Source organism: Perissodus microlepis, chromosome 6 (genome assembly GCF_051167445.1).
Source record: "Perissodus microlepis isolate ML-2025 ecotype Zambia chromosome 6, ASM5116744v1, whole genome shotgun sequence".
In the NCBI taxonomy this organism is placed as follows: domain Eukaryota; kingdom Metazoa; phylum Chordata; class Actinopteri; order Cichliformes; family Cichlidae; genus Perissodus; species Perissodus microlepis.
This window is the reverse complement of record NC_140466.1, coordinates 610,001-624,707: the sequence shown is the minus strand read 5'-3', so window position 1 is coordinate 624,707 and position 14,707 is coordinate 610,001. Positions and strand designations below refer to the sequence as shown.

General features: G+C 44.7%; 1 protein-coding gene across 4 annotated transcripts in view; it reads right to left on the bottom strand.

Moving 5' to 3' along the window:
* Positions 1 to 1,235: 1,235 nt before the first annotated feature.
* LOC146384720 (phosphofurin acidic cluster sorting protein 1-like) overlaps positions 1,236 to 14,707 on the bottom strand; it is a 22,030-nt gene continuing 8,558 nt past the window's right edge. For all 4 annotated transcript variants that reach the window (XM_084929790.1, XM_084929789.1, XM_084929791.1 and 1 more), the window contains 13 exons: positions 12,949 to 13,037; positions 12,725 to 12,857; positions 10,975 to 11,079; positions 10,764 to 10,864; positions 10,436 to 10,590; positions 6,619 to 6,729; positions 6,259 to 6,361; positions 5,521 to 5,563; positions 4,785 to 4,830; positions 4,609 to 4,702; positions 4,339 to 4,526; positions 4,152 to 4,262; positions 1,236 to 2,179 (listed from right to left, as the gene is read on the bottom strand). In XM_084929790.1, the coding sequence (XP_084785916.1) occupies positions 2,067 to 2,179; positions 4,152 to 4,262; positions 4,339 to 4,526; positions 4,609 to 4,702; positions 4,785 to 4,830; positions 5,521 to 5,563; positions 6,259 to 6,361; positions 6,619 to 6,729; positions 10,436 to 10,590; positions 10,764 to 10,864; positions 10,975 to 11,079; positions 12,725 to 12,857; positions 12,949 to 13,037 (1,392 nt within the window). In that variant the 3' untranslated portion in view covers positions 1,236 to 2,066. The remainder of the gene's footprint in view (positions 2,180 to 4,151; positions 4,263 to 4,338; positions 4,527 to 4,608; positions 4,703 to 4,784; positions 4,831 to 5,520; positions 5,564 to 6,258; positions 6,362 to 6,618; positions 6,730 to 10,435; positions 10,591 to 10,763; positions 10,865 to 10,974; positions 11,080 to 12,724; positions 12,858 to 12,948; positions 13,038 to 14,707) is intronic.

Here is a 14,707-nt window from a genome sequence, read left to right as displayed (position 1 = left end):
CAGTGGTTGCTGGTGATTTCTGCCTCTCACTGGGTGAAATTAGATGCAAAAAAAGGTTTGCACCACAAAACTCAGAGTGGTTGCTTTGGTTGCTACCAGGTTGCCATGGGGAAATGTAGTTTTTCACATTTGTCTTCAAATCCTTGCAAACTCCCAGCAACACCCACTGGACGTTCAGAAAGTTTGCCTTTAAAGCAATAAGACCACGACAACTGCCATCAGCCTCCAGCAACAACTTACAACCAGTGGTATAATACTGCTGTTTCCCTCACAAACAGATGGTTGCAGCTCTCTAGGCCTGTGTGACCTGAGTACTATTCACCTGATTCTACAGTATCACCATGATCCAAAATGGCAGACAAGTAAGCGTCACATGGTTGGGGTCACATATTTGCAAACCCTCAGTGAGAGGCTCAAAACCTCTTTGATGGCTTTCTAAAGGCTCCGACAGTACCCGATGGACTCTCTTCTGCTGTGAAGGATCTCTGAAGGTTCTAGTGGAACCCTGAGAACTGAAACTGACTGACTCTGGTGTCCATATTGAACTGTTCTCTGGCTGCTGAGCAATGGTGACTACTTTCATTCTCACATACCTCCCAACCATGTAAAAAATCCATCCGAACCTTTCAGCGATGTCTAATGTAAACTATTTAATTTTGACGTGCATGGACTTTAAACCACATCACGAGTAGCCGTGGCGATTAAGGAGAACCGGAGTGACTTTTAGTGTTTTAGGTGACTCAGAGGGTAGTGTTGCACCTACATTAATATCTGCACTGAGTTTGAATTAAAGGGAGAGTTTAATCAGAGACGCTGTGAACAGCAGCTGGCTTGAGTTGGACCTGAGCTGCTGCTTCAGTGGAGTCAAACACTGAGGAAATAACGATGTATGCTTGAGTGTGAGTTCCTACACCGATGACAGAAATCTGTTAACGAAGACAAAATTCTGTCATGTGATTGGCTGTTTGGGTGATGTAAACATTAGCTGCGTCTTCATAATGCAGTGTCTTTGTTTCAAGTATTAAAGTAGAGTGTCAGTAAATCGTTCTCCTCTTTGACTGGATCACAGAAATGTCTGCTCAAATCCAAGGCATCAATTTCATGTCCACAAAGAGCAGAACATTATAAATGATACTACAATATTATACATGTATTATACTAAACGGGGGCTGCGATGTAAACCTGACAGGTGCATCGATAGCTCACAGTTAGGGAGCTCAGGTAAGAGAAAAGCAACAATTTCAGGTGTATTTATTGATATTTTACAAAACCAACGTCCCTGTGAAGGGTTAAAGCTCTACTGTATGACAAACTGCTAACACAAACATCGGAAAAAAACACAAACATCGATGACACAAGGTTAAAGGCTGAGCTTTGAGGACTGTTGGTTCTATATGACCATTAGCTCTCTGAGGAATCAGAATGTGAAACTTTTGGTTTTGTTTGTTAAACAGTTCTCTGAAGACACAAAATAAAGTTTATGTAACTGTAACTGACATGAATATAAAACTATTCAAGCTTTTCCAACAAAGCTTTCTCTAAGGGTTCCTTTGATGACAGACCTCACAGGGTTACAACAGTCACTCCACACCGTTGGTTTTGCATGTTTGTAGCTGTCTCTGCTGTTTTTGTCTCTTTGTGGACCCTTTGTCCCCTCTGGGATCTTTTTCTCTGTGTTTTTGTTACAGAAATGATCAGAGTCACTTCAAACAGAGGCTCTGGCCAAACTGAGTTTAATGAGTTTCACTGAAAGACTACTCCTTAAAAATCTAATTAACCAACTCATCTGAGCCATATATAAAAGATGCTATTATTAACATTAATGTTATTACAGGACAAACATGTGCGCATTACACATCCATCACATAAAAAACTTTCTGATGAGGTACAAATATTTCTACTCCAACATGATGTGAGAGAAAAAGGCAAACAAGGTTTCTGCTGCTCTGCTGACACTGAGAGGACGAGGAGGGGTCACAGGTTTACTGCCCATCATGACCAGCAGCTCAACACGATGCGTCCGCAGGGAGGTCATGTGATCCGGACGACGACGAGAGCGAGCAAGGTCAGGGTTTGTTGTATCCAAAGATTCCAACAGGAAAGTGTTTGACGTGTGTCGGCCACTGAGCCGCCAGCTGGAAAAACTTTACGTCATTCCACTCCACGCCGTCGACGGACACTGAGAGACACGAGAAGGAATTCAGTTCAACTCATGCAGCGCCAAATCAAAGTCACCTCAAAGTGCTCGATACTGTAACCGCTTCAGCAGAAAGTAAAGTTTGAATCTTGAAAGTAGAGATAGTGTCTGTCTCCTGAATCCAAACTGGAAGCTGGTTCCACAGAAGAGGGGCCTGAAAACTGAAGGCTCTGCCTCCCATTTTAAATACTCTAGGAACAACAAGTAGGCCTGCAGTGTGAGAGCGAAGTGCTCTAATAGGGTGATATGGTACTACAAGGTCTGACCTGTTTGAGACTCGGCAGCGTATCAAAGACTTTCTGCTGTGGGTCACATGTTTGTGCATGTTGGAGGGATTTCACTCAGTGCTGGCTCATTACTCAAAGAAATGTCATTAATTACTCAGAGTACTTCAAAGTAATTCAGTATTTTACTTCATTTTAATTCATTACTTCTGCATTTCTCCATAAAATGTCCTGAAACTCGTTGTGGCATAATCACAGTTTAACAACATGAGGTCACAGCCCCACACACCAACACGCTGCTCTGCGCTAAATCAAATCACCTTTATTGTCACATCACTGTTACTAGGGCTGCTCGATTATGGCAAAAATGATCATCACGATTATTTTCACTGAAATTGAGATCTCGATTATTTGACGATATTTATTTAACAATAACAATGTGTTGAATAATGACTTTAAAGATTGTCAAAAAATAATATAAAATAGTGCAAATACTGATAACAGTGCAAATGTTTGCAATATAAGAAATAAATTAAAAATGTAAACATCTGTGTTTAGTGAACTTTGCAGTGTTGCTCTGTGGTGCAGCTACGACACCGTAGCAAAGTTTACACACTGTGTCTACTTGATCCACGTCTGACTCCGCGAACCCATAATGTTTCCACACCACTGAAGGTTTTTTTACCTCTCTTTTCAACCAACAGCAGTCGCTCTCCTCTCCAAATAACTTCTGCTTAGCTTTCCGAGCTTCCCTCGGGTCCTCTTAATCAGCGGTCCCCAACGCCCGGGCCTCGGACCGGTACCGGTCCGTGAGTCGTTTGGTACCGGGCCGCGAGAGTTGAGGCTCAGGTGTGAAATGTATGGTTTTCAGGGTTTTTATCGGTTTTCAGCGTTATTTTGTTATCATTTTTATCGTTTACTCGGTTTTCCTGGGTCTTTTCACGTGTGTTATGAATAAATCTTCTTTTTTCGGTACCGGTACCAGTTTTATTTTGTTGTATTTATCCGCGACACCTTAAAGGCCGGTCCATGTAAATATTGTCGGGCATAAACCGGTCCGTGGCGCAAAAAAGGTTGGGGACCGCTGCTCTTAATTGTTGTGACACGTGTTCAAAATGCAGAGAGGTGCGCTCGATTTGCCACACGGAGCAGCGCGAGAGTAAAGCACGAGGGAGGGGCTAATAATCGGCTCAGTCATTTTTAATGATCGTTGAAAGCCCAGATCGTAATCGAGATTAAAATTCGATTAATTGAGCAGCCCTATATGGTACTACAAGGTCATTAAGATAAGATGGGGCCTGATTATTTAAGACCTTGTATGTGAGGAGCAGGATTTTGAATTCTGGATTTAACAGGAAGCCAAAACAGGAGAAATCTGCTCTCTCTTTCTAGTCCCTGTCAGGACTCTTGCTGCAGCATTTTGGATTAGCTGAAGGCTTTTCAGGGAGTTTTTAGGACTTCCTGATAATAATGAATTACAGTCGTCCAGCCTGGAAGTAATAAATGCATGAACTAGTTTCTCAGCGTCACTCTGAGACAGGATATTTCTAACTTTAGAGATGTTGCACAAATGGAAGAAAGCAGTCTTACATATTTGTTTAATATGTGCGTTGAAGGACATGTCCTGGTCAAAAATGACTCCAAGGTTCCTCACAGCGTTACTGGAGGCCAAGGTAATGCCAAGTCTGTGCTTCTTAAGTCTGTGCGTGTGTGCGTGTGTGTGTGTGTACCTCTGAGTGTGTGTTGGTGTTTGGAGGTACAGATCAACCTGCTGATTCCTTCAATCAGCTGACTCCTTGACTCCGCCTCCTTCTCCTTTGCCTTCTTACTGAGAAATATGACTGAGAAACACACCTTCATTATCACCTTCATCAACACCTTCATCTTCACCTCAAACTTCATCCTCCTCTTCCTCACCTTTCTTGTTCTTCTCCTTCGTCACCACCGTCATGCTCATCAGCTCTCCTCCGCTGAGCCTCGACACCTGCAGACAGCGGAAGTTGCTCTTCAGCGTGTTCTTCATCCCGATTTCCTTCTTCCGCTCTCCTCCTCCACCCTGGCTGCTCCAGTAGTCCACCTGCAGTCCCATCACCTCTGTGGGACAGCTGCACAGAAAAAAAGGAGGATCACAACTCTGATCACAGAGGAACGGCGTTCGTCTGGGAAAAAGCTGCGGGAAGGAAGTACCTGGTGGAGGGGGAGGGAGGAGGTGTCGAGGTGATGTTGATCGGTGCTCCTGATTGGGAGGGAGGAGATCCAAGTATGATGTCATCAGAGTCCACTGTGGAGGAGCAAGAGGAACATTTAACAGACATCAGAGGCTGTCAGAGGTCAAAGGGCATGGGGAGGGGGGGCAGGCATACCTGAGGTGGACATGAAGTTCTGCTCCACGATGCCGACCTTCACCAGCTGAGAACAGGCACAAAAACAGTTGTTATGTCCGTCACATACCTGTCATTCCAGAATACGCTTTACGTCCCTGCTGCTGTACGTTAGCATGTTAGCGCACATGGCAGGTGTAACGTTGGTCCATCAATGCTGAACCAGAGCTGCAGATGTAAGCTGCCATCAGCTCTTAGTTCAGCAGACGATAGTTGAAAGCACAGTGCTCAAGCAGAGAAGAAAAGCGCTACAAAGTCCATTCACCATTTTCAACCATGCTGTCCTAAAGACTGCACCTGCAGCACACACCTGTCACCTGTTTGGAAATAGTAGATACACCTGTGGTATCAATGTGAAGTCCACACCGTCCGGTCGCCCACCCTGCGGGGGGACGAGCACACCCAATCAGCCTTTTACAGCTGAGGGGGTAGAAAGCATTGCAAAACCAAAAGTGTGACCTGCTGAGCAGCTGAAATCCAGCTTTAACATCCAGCAGCATCCTCAGCTTACAGACAGTTAAAAGAAGAGCTGATGCAGCTCGCTGTGAAACTTTATGAAACAAATTCATTTATCAGTTTAAAGACTTTTTTTGGACCACTTCCTGTTAATTGAAGGTTTTGCACTGTCTTTGTATTTATACTGCTACACCGTGACCCGACGTGTTGGCCGTTGAATGTGTCATACAGGAACACGCAGGAGCACAGCGGCATTTCTTACCCCGATAAAAGGAAGAAACTTCTGGCAGGAGTCATCGTCGGGGCTGTGGAGCAAGAGCAAAATAAACCGATAACAGTGAGAAGATAATTTCGTTATAAATGAAAGTTTCTCTTGCTGCAGTTTCTACGATGGCCACTGGGTGCTGCTGTGATTTGGTCCTGACTGAAAAGCAAACAGGAAGCGTTCAGCTCTCGGTGCGTTAAAGACTCAAAGGTTTTTATTGCCACGTACAGGAGAATAGGAATACTGTTTCCCACCTTACTGTACAGAAGAATACAGAAAAGTAAGAGTTAAGAAAGATGAAGGACACTCAAACCTATGTACAATAATGCAATACTGCAAGTTTTTATTTAGTTATCGTCGCGCTCTGTCAGAAAAACATTATTACACTGGTACACGATGAATTCTACCGCCAGCATGGCGTGGCTTCTGCTTGGGACGCATTGTTCTGAACAGCTGGGAGGATTTTAACCACAAATAAACAGGTTCAGAGCGACAAAGTACCAGCTGTGCTGCGGCGCTTTCCTTCAACACGGCTTTGCTCAGTGGCACCAAGTGTCCAGCAATCGAAAGCAGACCGAAGGCAGAACCATTACAGGGGTCAGAACTTGAGTGGTGGAGGTTTACAGCAAAGGAGAAAAACTACATTTGTGCAACAAACACAAAGAGGAAGTGACTGAAGTGTTTGATGAGCATTCCCTACTCTCCGGTCAGATCCTGATGCTGAGGGGAACATACCTCTTGTGTTTGCAGGTCAGCATGGCCTCGGAGATCGGACACAGGTGAGAAACAGCCGCTCCGGCCAAATACTGAGAAACCCGACCGGCTACACCCACAGGATCTGTCAGAAACAAACCACATCACATCCTGTGGTTTTTATCCTGGGTCCAAAAAACACTTGGAAAGGTTGGATTTGTGTTTGTGTGTTTGAAGAGACAGAGCTACTCTCAGCCAGAGCAGCAATGCTTCAACCAGTAAATGACACAAAGAAGAGGCCAAACGACAGAGTCTCATCTCATATAAATGCTTGTTTTACTGAAACCAGCTCATTAAACTGCTGCTAAGATGTCAGGCTGCAATAATTGTGAGGAAACCTACCGAGTGGAGGCGGCTCCGGGCGTCCAAACAGCTCCCTCCAGCCGGCGTCCATGAACAAACCGCTGAACTTCCCATCCAGGGAAGACAGGTACTTGGCCAGCGGGTGGACTCCTGCAGAGAAACGCATTAGAGGAAGGTTCATGAGCCAAAACATGCTGTCCACCAGCCTAATGAGCTGCCTCACATGAACTCTACATAGCTTTAAGGAGCTCTACTCAGATCTAAAGAGAGCTCTGGATCTTTAAGCTTTCACCAGCAGCTACTGGAAACGCAGCTGGTACGAGTAAAGTTCTCACTGTGTCAGGGGAAAGGATGTAAGAAGCTTCAGGTCTTTACCCAAAACTCAACACATGAAGCACCTGCTCACTGATCCATGTCGGGGTCATTGGTCAAAAGAAGGAATGTAGGTCACTCCATCTGTAACCTGACAAATTTAATACACTTTCTGATCAAATGTCTCTGATTTCAATACAATTTTTTATCAAGTATAAACATAGAGAGATGGAGAGTGAATGAATGAATGGTGGTGAAAATGAAAATGAAAAAAAGGAAACAGAATGTAAGAAAAGGTTAGAGCACAAGTAGAAAAGTGCACTGGGTCACCAACTGCTGCACCTGCACTGGGATAAGACCAGCACCCCTATTCCCCACAGCCCACCACGGCGGGGAATAGTGGATCCAGGGCCCGCAATGACAACACCCCACAGCACCATCTGCATGCTGTGACCGGTCATCCACTCAATCGACAACAGACACACAGAAAAGGAACGAGACGGGACGGTCCGAGTCGGAGTCAAGTCTCCTCTTTGGACTTAGGTCTTGACATATCCTCTGCCAGACACTCTGAACAGGCGTCCAGGACCATGCAGCACGCATGCAGCTATCAGCAGAGATGCCTGTGCAGGGGTTTCAGGCTGGAACACCAGAACATCCTTTGTCTGGTATCCGGTCGTTAAGTCTGATGTCACTAGCCATGTCTGGGCCTAAACTCTGCTGCAGGTCCATATATCAAACGATCACTATGGCATTACTGAGAGTTGAAAAACTGTCTAAAGTCTTTCATCTTTAATAAAATGATCAGCGTTCTGCTCTACCAGGTGTAACAATTGAGTTTAATATCCAGGCATCCATGAAAACAGAATTTATGACATTTAACGGAGTTAGAAGTTAGCAGGAAGTTAGCTCGCTAGCTTCTATCTAAATACAATATAGCATGTCCTGACTGCGGGGTTTTGGAAACAATTCAAACGTACAGCTCTGTTATCACTTCCAACATAAATGAAGACAGAAAACTAAACAGCAGTGACGTTTGTAGGGTTACTGAAGTTTGGCTAGCTGGTATATAATGATGTGCTACGTGACCGCTAGCGACACAGCTATGTTAGCATAATATAAACAAGCTAACTTTTTTTCCACTGGATAAAAGTTAACGTGAGTGTTCTCGGTGGTCAGGAACAAATGTAATCGCATGGCAGGATGCTGTAAAAGGACCAAACTTCAGCCAGGAGAACAACTGAGATAATCCATCCACAATACGAGGTTAGTCATTCATATACTGCTGCATGGGCTGGGCTGCAGTTACATCCTAAGGTTTTAAAAACTGAGCTTAAATAAATGATTAGCGGTAATAAAAGCCGAGGGAGGTCAACAGTGATCACTGACTGTTTTAGGAGCTTTTTGAGATTAAATAGGAGAAAATACAAAACATTAAACATGTTAACAACACAAAAGCCATATTAAACACAGACTACTTTAGGCCCGGAAGTAGGATTCGTCACGTCATCACTTAACGACCGGATTGTGTGTCAAACGGAGAGTTTTGTACTGTGTATTTGTCATCATGACTCCACGTTTGTGTCCAGATGTTTTGACCTGGGTTGATGCACCATCGACAGCAGCTCCCTGTCCTAACAGGTCTGCAGGTTGTGAAAGAAACGCGTCGAGTTACACAAGCAATAATTGTATTTCCTCCAGGATGTTACAGTCACGTATAAACCTGTAATATGGAAGCTCATCAAACAACAGCTCTGGTTTTGGATGAATGGCTTTCATCTCTAAAATAAATGCAAGCTTTTATTAGCCTCACATAAATAATAGAAATATACTGGTCCCAGCACTGTGACTTACAGGATTGGCTTTTTGGATTTAAAGGTCAGTTCTTCCAAAGTGATTTGCATATTTTTGTCTCTATCAACTCCTGCGAGGGGATCCTCTATGAACAATCTCTAACTGTGTCTGTATTCACTGCTGCATGCACTGTGTGCTTTCAGAAGATATTTTCTGAACACCTGAATGAACAGGACGAAGGAGCCGTGAGTCCAATGAGATGTAAAAAGGTTTTGAGGAGCTGCTTTATTAAATCATCTGTGACTTCACCTGTCCAAGCAACTGCTTTTAAACCCTCACATTAAGACTCAAAACATTATTATAGAAATAATGGTTCACTTCTCTCTGTTTGCTCCACATAGAGATGTTACTGTGGATAAAGAGAAACCATTTCTTTGTTTTAAAGCAGTTTGGTGAACACTGATTACTTTGGCACATTCACAGTAAGAGGAGCACACTTCCTGGAAACACTGACTGCTCTGGAGCATCTAAAATACGTGCCAGTCAAAACCATGACAGCTAAGATAAATAAATATCCCATATTTGAGCACACAGTAATAAAAACTTCACATTGTTAAAGAATGGTGTATTTGTCATGGTTAGCAGGGCAAACCGTGTGGAATTATTAAAGGACCCAAGATGCAGGCACTACTGATATGAGGGAGCTTTATTAATGGAGACTGAACATATAACAAAGGTGAGGGTGGCGAAAACAGAACTGAGAAAACCTAAACTGGGAAAACTAAGCAAACACAAACCTTGATACAGCGATGCAGGGAAAGAACACAAACCAGCAACAGGCAGGAGAACACACAGGGCTTAAATACTCACAGGAGTAATCGTGGGATGGGACACAGGAGGGGAACACACCTGGGAGAAATCAAGGCTGACGAGACACAGACGTAAGGCTGACAACACTCACATGAGACAGAGACCTTCAGAATAAAACAGGAAACTCACAGACACAGAACCCGACAAGACACTGAACTTAACAGACAGATTCACAAGCAGACGGTGTGACACCACACAGACAGAGGGAACACAGAGAAGTGTGAGCACAGAACAGAAACCAAACAAATGGCAAACCTCAACAAAAGACATAACAGAATAAACAAGAACATCGAATAATATAAAGAAATACAAAACACTGAGTCGTCACACTCAGGGCCATGACAGTATTTCTGAATGATATATATTTAATAAATCTGCAAACTAACAACTGCACAATACTTGTTACAATTAAATTATTTGTAACAAAAATGAAGAAAATGTCATTTTCACCCAACGTTTTGCTGAACAAATACAAAAACCAAATGATCAGTAGATATAGAACAAACACTGGCGTCTCCAGACGGTACTCTCATCGCAACTGAGACAATGATTTAGTGAAAAATGTGTGTATTTCACTAAATCATTGTCTCAGTTCACCACCACTCGCTCGTCCTTTTGTGTAATAAAAGTCCAGAAATGTTCACAGCTCCACTGTTTCCTCCTCCCACACATGAACTGAAATCAGCTGATTGTCACGTGGGAAGAAAAATAAAACACAGTTGATGTTTATTTTTCCTTCTACACGCCTGGTGTGCAGCTTTGTAACATGAGCAACAGCATAACTGTAACTGTACTGTGATTACTGAATTTAGTACAGTTACATTGCTGTGTGCGTGTGTGTGTGTGTGTGTGTGTGTGTGTGTGTGTGTGATAGGCGCACCAATAGGGATGATGAGAAAGCGGATGTAGCTCAACCAATCAGACGTCTTGCTGGCCAGCTGCTCTACGAAGCAGCAGAGCACTGTGGTCAGGTAGCTCTGATCTCCTCCCACCGCCACCTTCATGGTGGGCGGAGTCTGCGAGTTGCAGTTACAGCTGCAGAAACAGATTCAGGTCAGAGAGAATATATATTCATACATATATGTATGCAAACTTGTTTATAATCAAATGAATTTTTTGACGTAAGTATGCAGGACAGGATTCAGAGCTCAGCCAGATTCAAACACTGATGTCTGTGCAGAATAAAAGTACGGATCAGATGTTCTTACAATCTCTGGATGCGTCCGATGATGGCGCTGAAGGCGGCCTGAACATCAGCCGTTGAAACAGTGCAGACGATTGGCTGATCAAAGAGAACCTCAGAGAGATACTAAGGAGGGACAGCGCAGACACAGACAAAGACACGTTGGGCTCTGAACGATCATAGAAACTGAACTCAGCTTGATTCAAACCCCTGAAAGACAGAAAAAGGATGCGTACCTGTCCCTGCCAGTCTGTGGTGTTGATCAGGATAATGGAGTCAGGTATCTGATCATCAGAGAACAGGATGTGGTTCAGCTGATCCAAAACCGACTTTCTAGCTACCTAAAAACAAGCACCAGTCTTTAGTATCAGATATGAAGTACTGCAGTTCCTCTAGTGCCCACTTGAGGCTCCAAAAGTGAATCGGTACAGCGACTATCTTTCACTTGGAGATAAGTTATCTGAATTTCAGTAGGGGGGCCAAACCTCAAACACCCCCCTCCTGGTTCGCTGTCTATCTGTGACTGCCCCTGCACTTTAAACTGTGTTTTCTCGTTTTGGTGCCCGACCAGCATCCTTTTTTCAATTCATTCACTTCTCATTGGTAAATGCACATCTGCCCAGCCCGGGAGCTAACACCAGGCTCCTCTGAGGGCCCCAAACCGGAGCCTCAATTCATCCTCACGCCATCCGCCATTATCACGAGAAACGCCGTGACAACAGGATGTGGTCCCAGCTAAAGAAATACAGGTAAGACAGACAGTACACTCTGACCCTGAACCTAAATCTGACCCTCTGCAGGCCTCTGATCATTTTCATTTCCATCAAACAATACGGCATCCTTTCATTCCTAACATGTTACTCGTCTGCATCAGAGATATCCAGCACGATTTTTCCCATTGAGACCTGACGTGTTTCAAAGTGTTACATTTCTGAGAGCAGTGTACACATCTGCAGTTTTCTGTATGGATGAAAAGGAGGCGGATGGCACAGTGACGTCGCACACACACACACACACACACACACACACACACACACACACACACACACACACACACACAGATAATGAGGTGACCGCATGCAGCATCAGTGATTTTAACACCAAAACAGGAGCAACACTGACACCTGGTGGTGGAACATGTTCCTGCTGACACTAAGGCCTCTTTTCCATTAGTGCCTGCGTGGATCGACTGGGCACCACTCGACTCGAATTGACTGGTTTTCCACTACAATCCAGTACTCAGGCACTCAGCTCAAGGGTTGTCAGGTCCTGTGTGGGGTGATGGAGCACCTCTTCAACCTGAACCTGAGGCTGGGGAGAGTCCCACAGCTCCCACATGGATTCTGGACTACCTCACCGACCGACCACAGTATGTGAGGACTCAGGGCTGTGTGTCGGACAGGGTCGTCTGCAGTACGGGGGCGCCACAGGGAACGGTTCTGGCTCCGTTCCTCTTCACCATCTACACTGCAGACTTCTCCCACAACTCCACCCAGTGCTTCCTGCAGAAGTTCTCTGACGACTGCAGGCGGCCCATCACTGATGGGGACGACAAGGAGTACAGAGGACTGATCCATGGCTTTGTGGACTGGTGCCAGCTGAACTACCTCCAGATCAACACCAGTAAAACCAAGGAGCTGGTGGTAGACTTCCACAGGCACAAACATCCTCCACTGCAACCACTGAACATCCAAGGTATGGACATCGGAGGTCTTTCCTTCCATCAGCTGTCAGACTCTACAACAAAGACTTTACAGATGACCACACACGTGCAGACAGACACACACATCCCATACACAATGGTAACTTTCGCCCTGTATCCCTGATGTGCAATATTACCAAGTGCAATTGGTAGCATGCAGGCTGATGACAGCACATTTTAGTCTCTGCTTGGATCACCTTTCCTGGCTGAGAAGGTGCTAAAAATCGATCCGACTAGCTACTAATAAAAAGAGGCTTAAACCCCTGGAACTGACGCTTTCTCACCTGTGGAGCAGGTATCCTGCAATCAGACGATGTCTCACTGTCGAAGCTGCTCGTTCGGTCCATGCCTCTCGAGTTCTGTCTGTCCTTCATGGCGATGATCCACGTGTGGCGAGACGACTGACTTCCCGTGTTACTGCAGGAGGAGCACACGGGCGTATGAGGCGTTTTTACACAGCTGTTCATACCTGTAGGAGCTCAAACATCACGTGTGTGTGTGCGTATACCTTGGTGACATGTGTGTCTGAGACTCTGTTTTACATAGTTTGGCAGCTGGGCCTGTGTCTGTTCCCATGGCAACATCATCTTCAGGTTTCTGTGGAAAACAAGAAGAAGACCTTTATCTGTCCATGAAGCCAGATAACACACACCAATGAGTTAAACTGCAGGAATGTCTTAAAGACATAAAGACCTGGATGGCCGCTAACTTTCTGCTTCTTAATTCAGATAAAACTGAGGTTATTGTACTCGGCCCTGAAAATCTTAGAAATATGGTATCTAACCAGATTCATACTCTGGATGGCATTACCTTGGCCTCCAGTAACGCTGTGAGGAACCTTGGAGTCATTTTTGACCAGGACATGTCCTTCAACGCACATATTAAACAAATATGTAGGACGCATGTTGTCACTGTCAGAGCTTCATTACTTGAGTTAACGGCTCGATGGCTCGTAAACTCTTACGTGAGCTTGTCTTGGAGTAGAAGATGGAGAGGGGGTGCTCGGCTGATTAATTTACTTTGGGTAAGGTAGCGATAACTACTGTGTTGATTTCTGAAACAAAGAGAGGTGATGGTGAGCAGTCTTGGAAGGGCTGGTTGAACTGAAAGCCTTCGCTTGGAGAGTTGTTTTGAATTCTGTGTCAAGGGGGGAGGGTTTAAATGATGCTAGTGATTCAAGACTCAAGATTCTTTATTCGTCACATGCATGGTTATACAAGTACATGTGATGAATAAAGAAGCTTGAATCTTGAATCACTAGCATCATGTGAAAGCACATGAGAAGTGAAGGGATGTCTTGAGGAATTTTGTGCACAACGGAGTTCAGATAAAAGGAGATGGATCGACGTAGCAGACCGGATTATTGGCTGGCAAGAAAAATGCTAGAAGGTTTTCCTGGGCAGCATTTGGTCTCTTTGAAGCGCCGCCATGACATTCAGAGTGTTTGCGTTTCTTGGATTGCTGGGAGGGAAAGCAGAGCTGTGTAGTCCTTCATCTGAGGTGCTGACGGACGCGATTGTAAGCAAATGGAAGGGTGAGTAAGATTATGTTACTCATGTAAGATAAGCTGTGTTAAAGACTTTCTCGAAAGGTGTTTCCACGAAAACAAGAACGGACAAGTTGTAGAGCTGGGGATGTGTATATAGACAAGAACTGGAAGGGGCGTGTTTGGAGGCGTGGTCCCGCTCCTGAAATTCAGATCATTTATTTCCAATTATTATTAATCTCCGTCTCTCTTCCACAGCATGTCTTTATCCTGTCTTCCTTCTCTCACCCCAACAGCAGATGGCCCCGCCCCTCCCTGAGCCTGGTTCTGCCGGAGGTTTCTTCCTGTTAAAAGGGAGTTTTTCCTTCCCACTGTCACCAAAGTGCTTGCTTACGGAGACCCGCGAGGGACATGGGAGGAAGAAAAATGAAGATGAACTTTGAACTGGTGGGTAAGACGTCTCTGAAAACGTCGGAGCACTTTTGCAAATATAGACAGATATTTGAAGTTTACACAGCCCGAAAATATCTTAAAAGTTTATTTTGTGACCATTTGTGAATGATACTAGTAATATTAAAACTAAGTAGCTGCTGCCATTGTTGGAAAGGATAGGTTGGGCCACGAAGGATGCATTTGGAGCATCCTTCGAATTGGGACTGCCTTCGTCGCCTGGCTCGTCACCTATCCCAGAATTCATAGCGCGGCCCAGTCAATTCCAGTTTCCAACAATGGCGGCAGCTACTTAGTTTTAATATTACTCTTATCACTCACAAATGGTCAC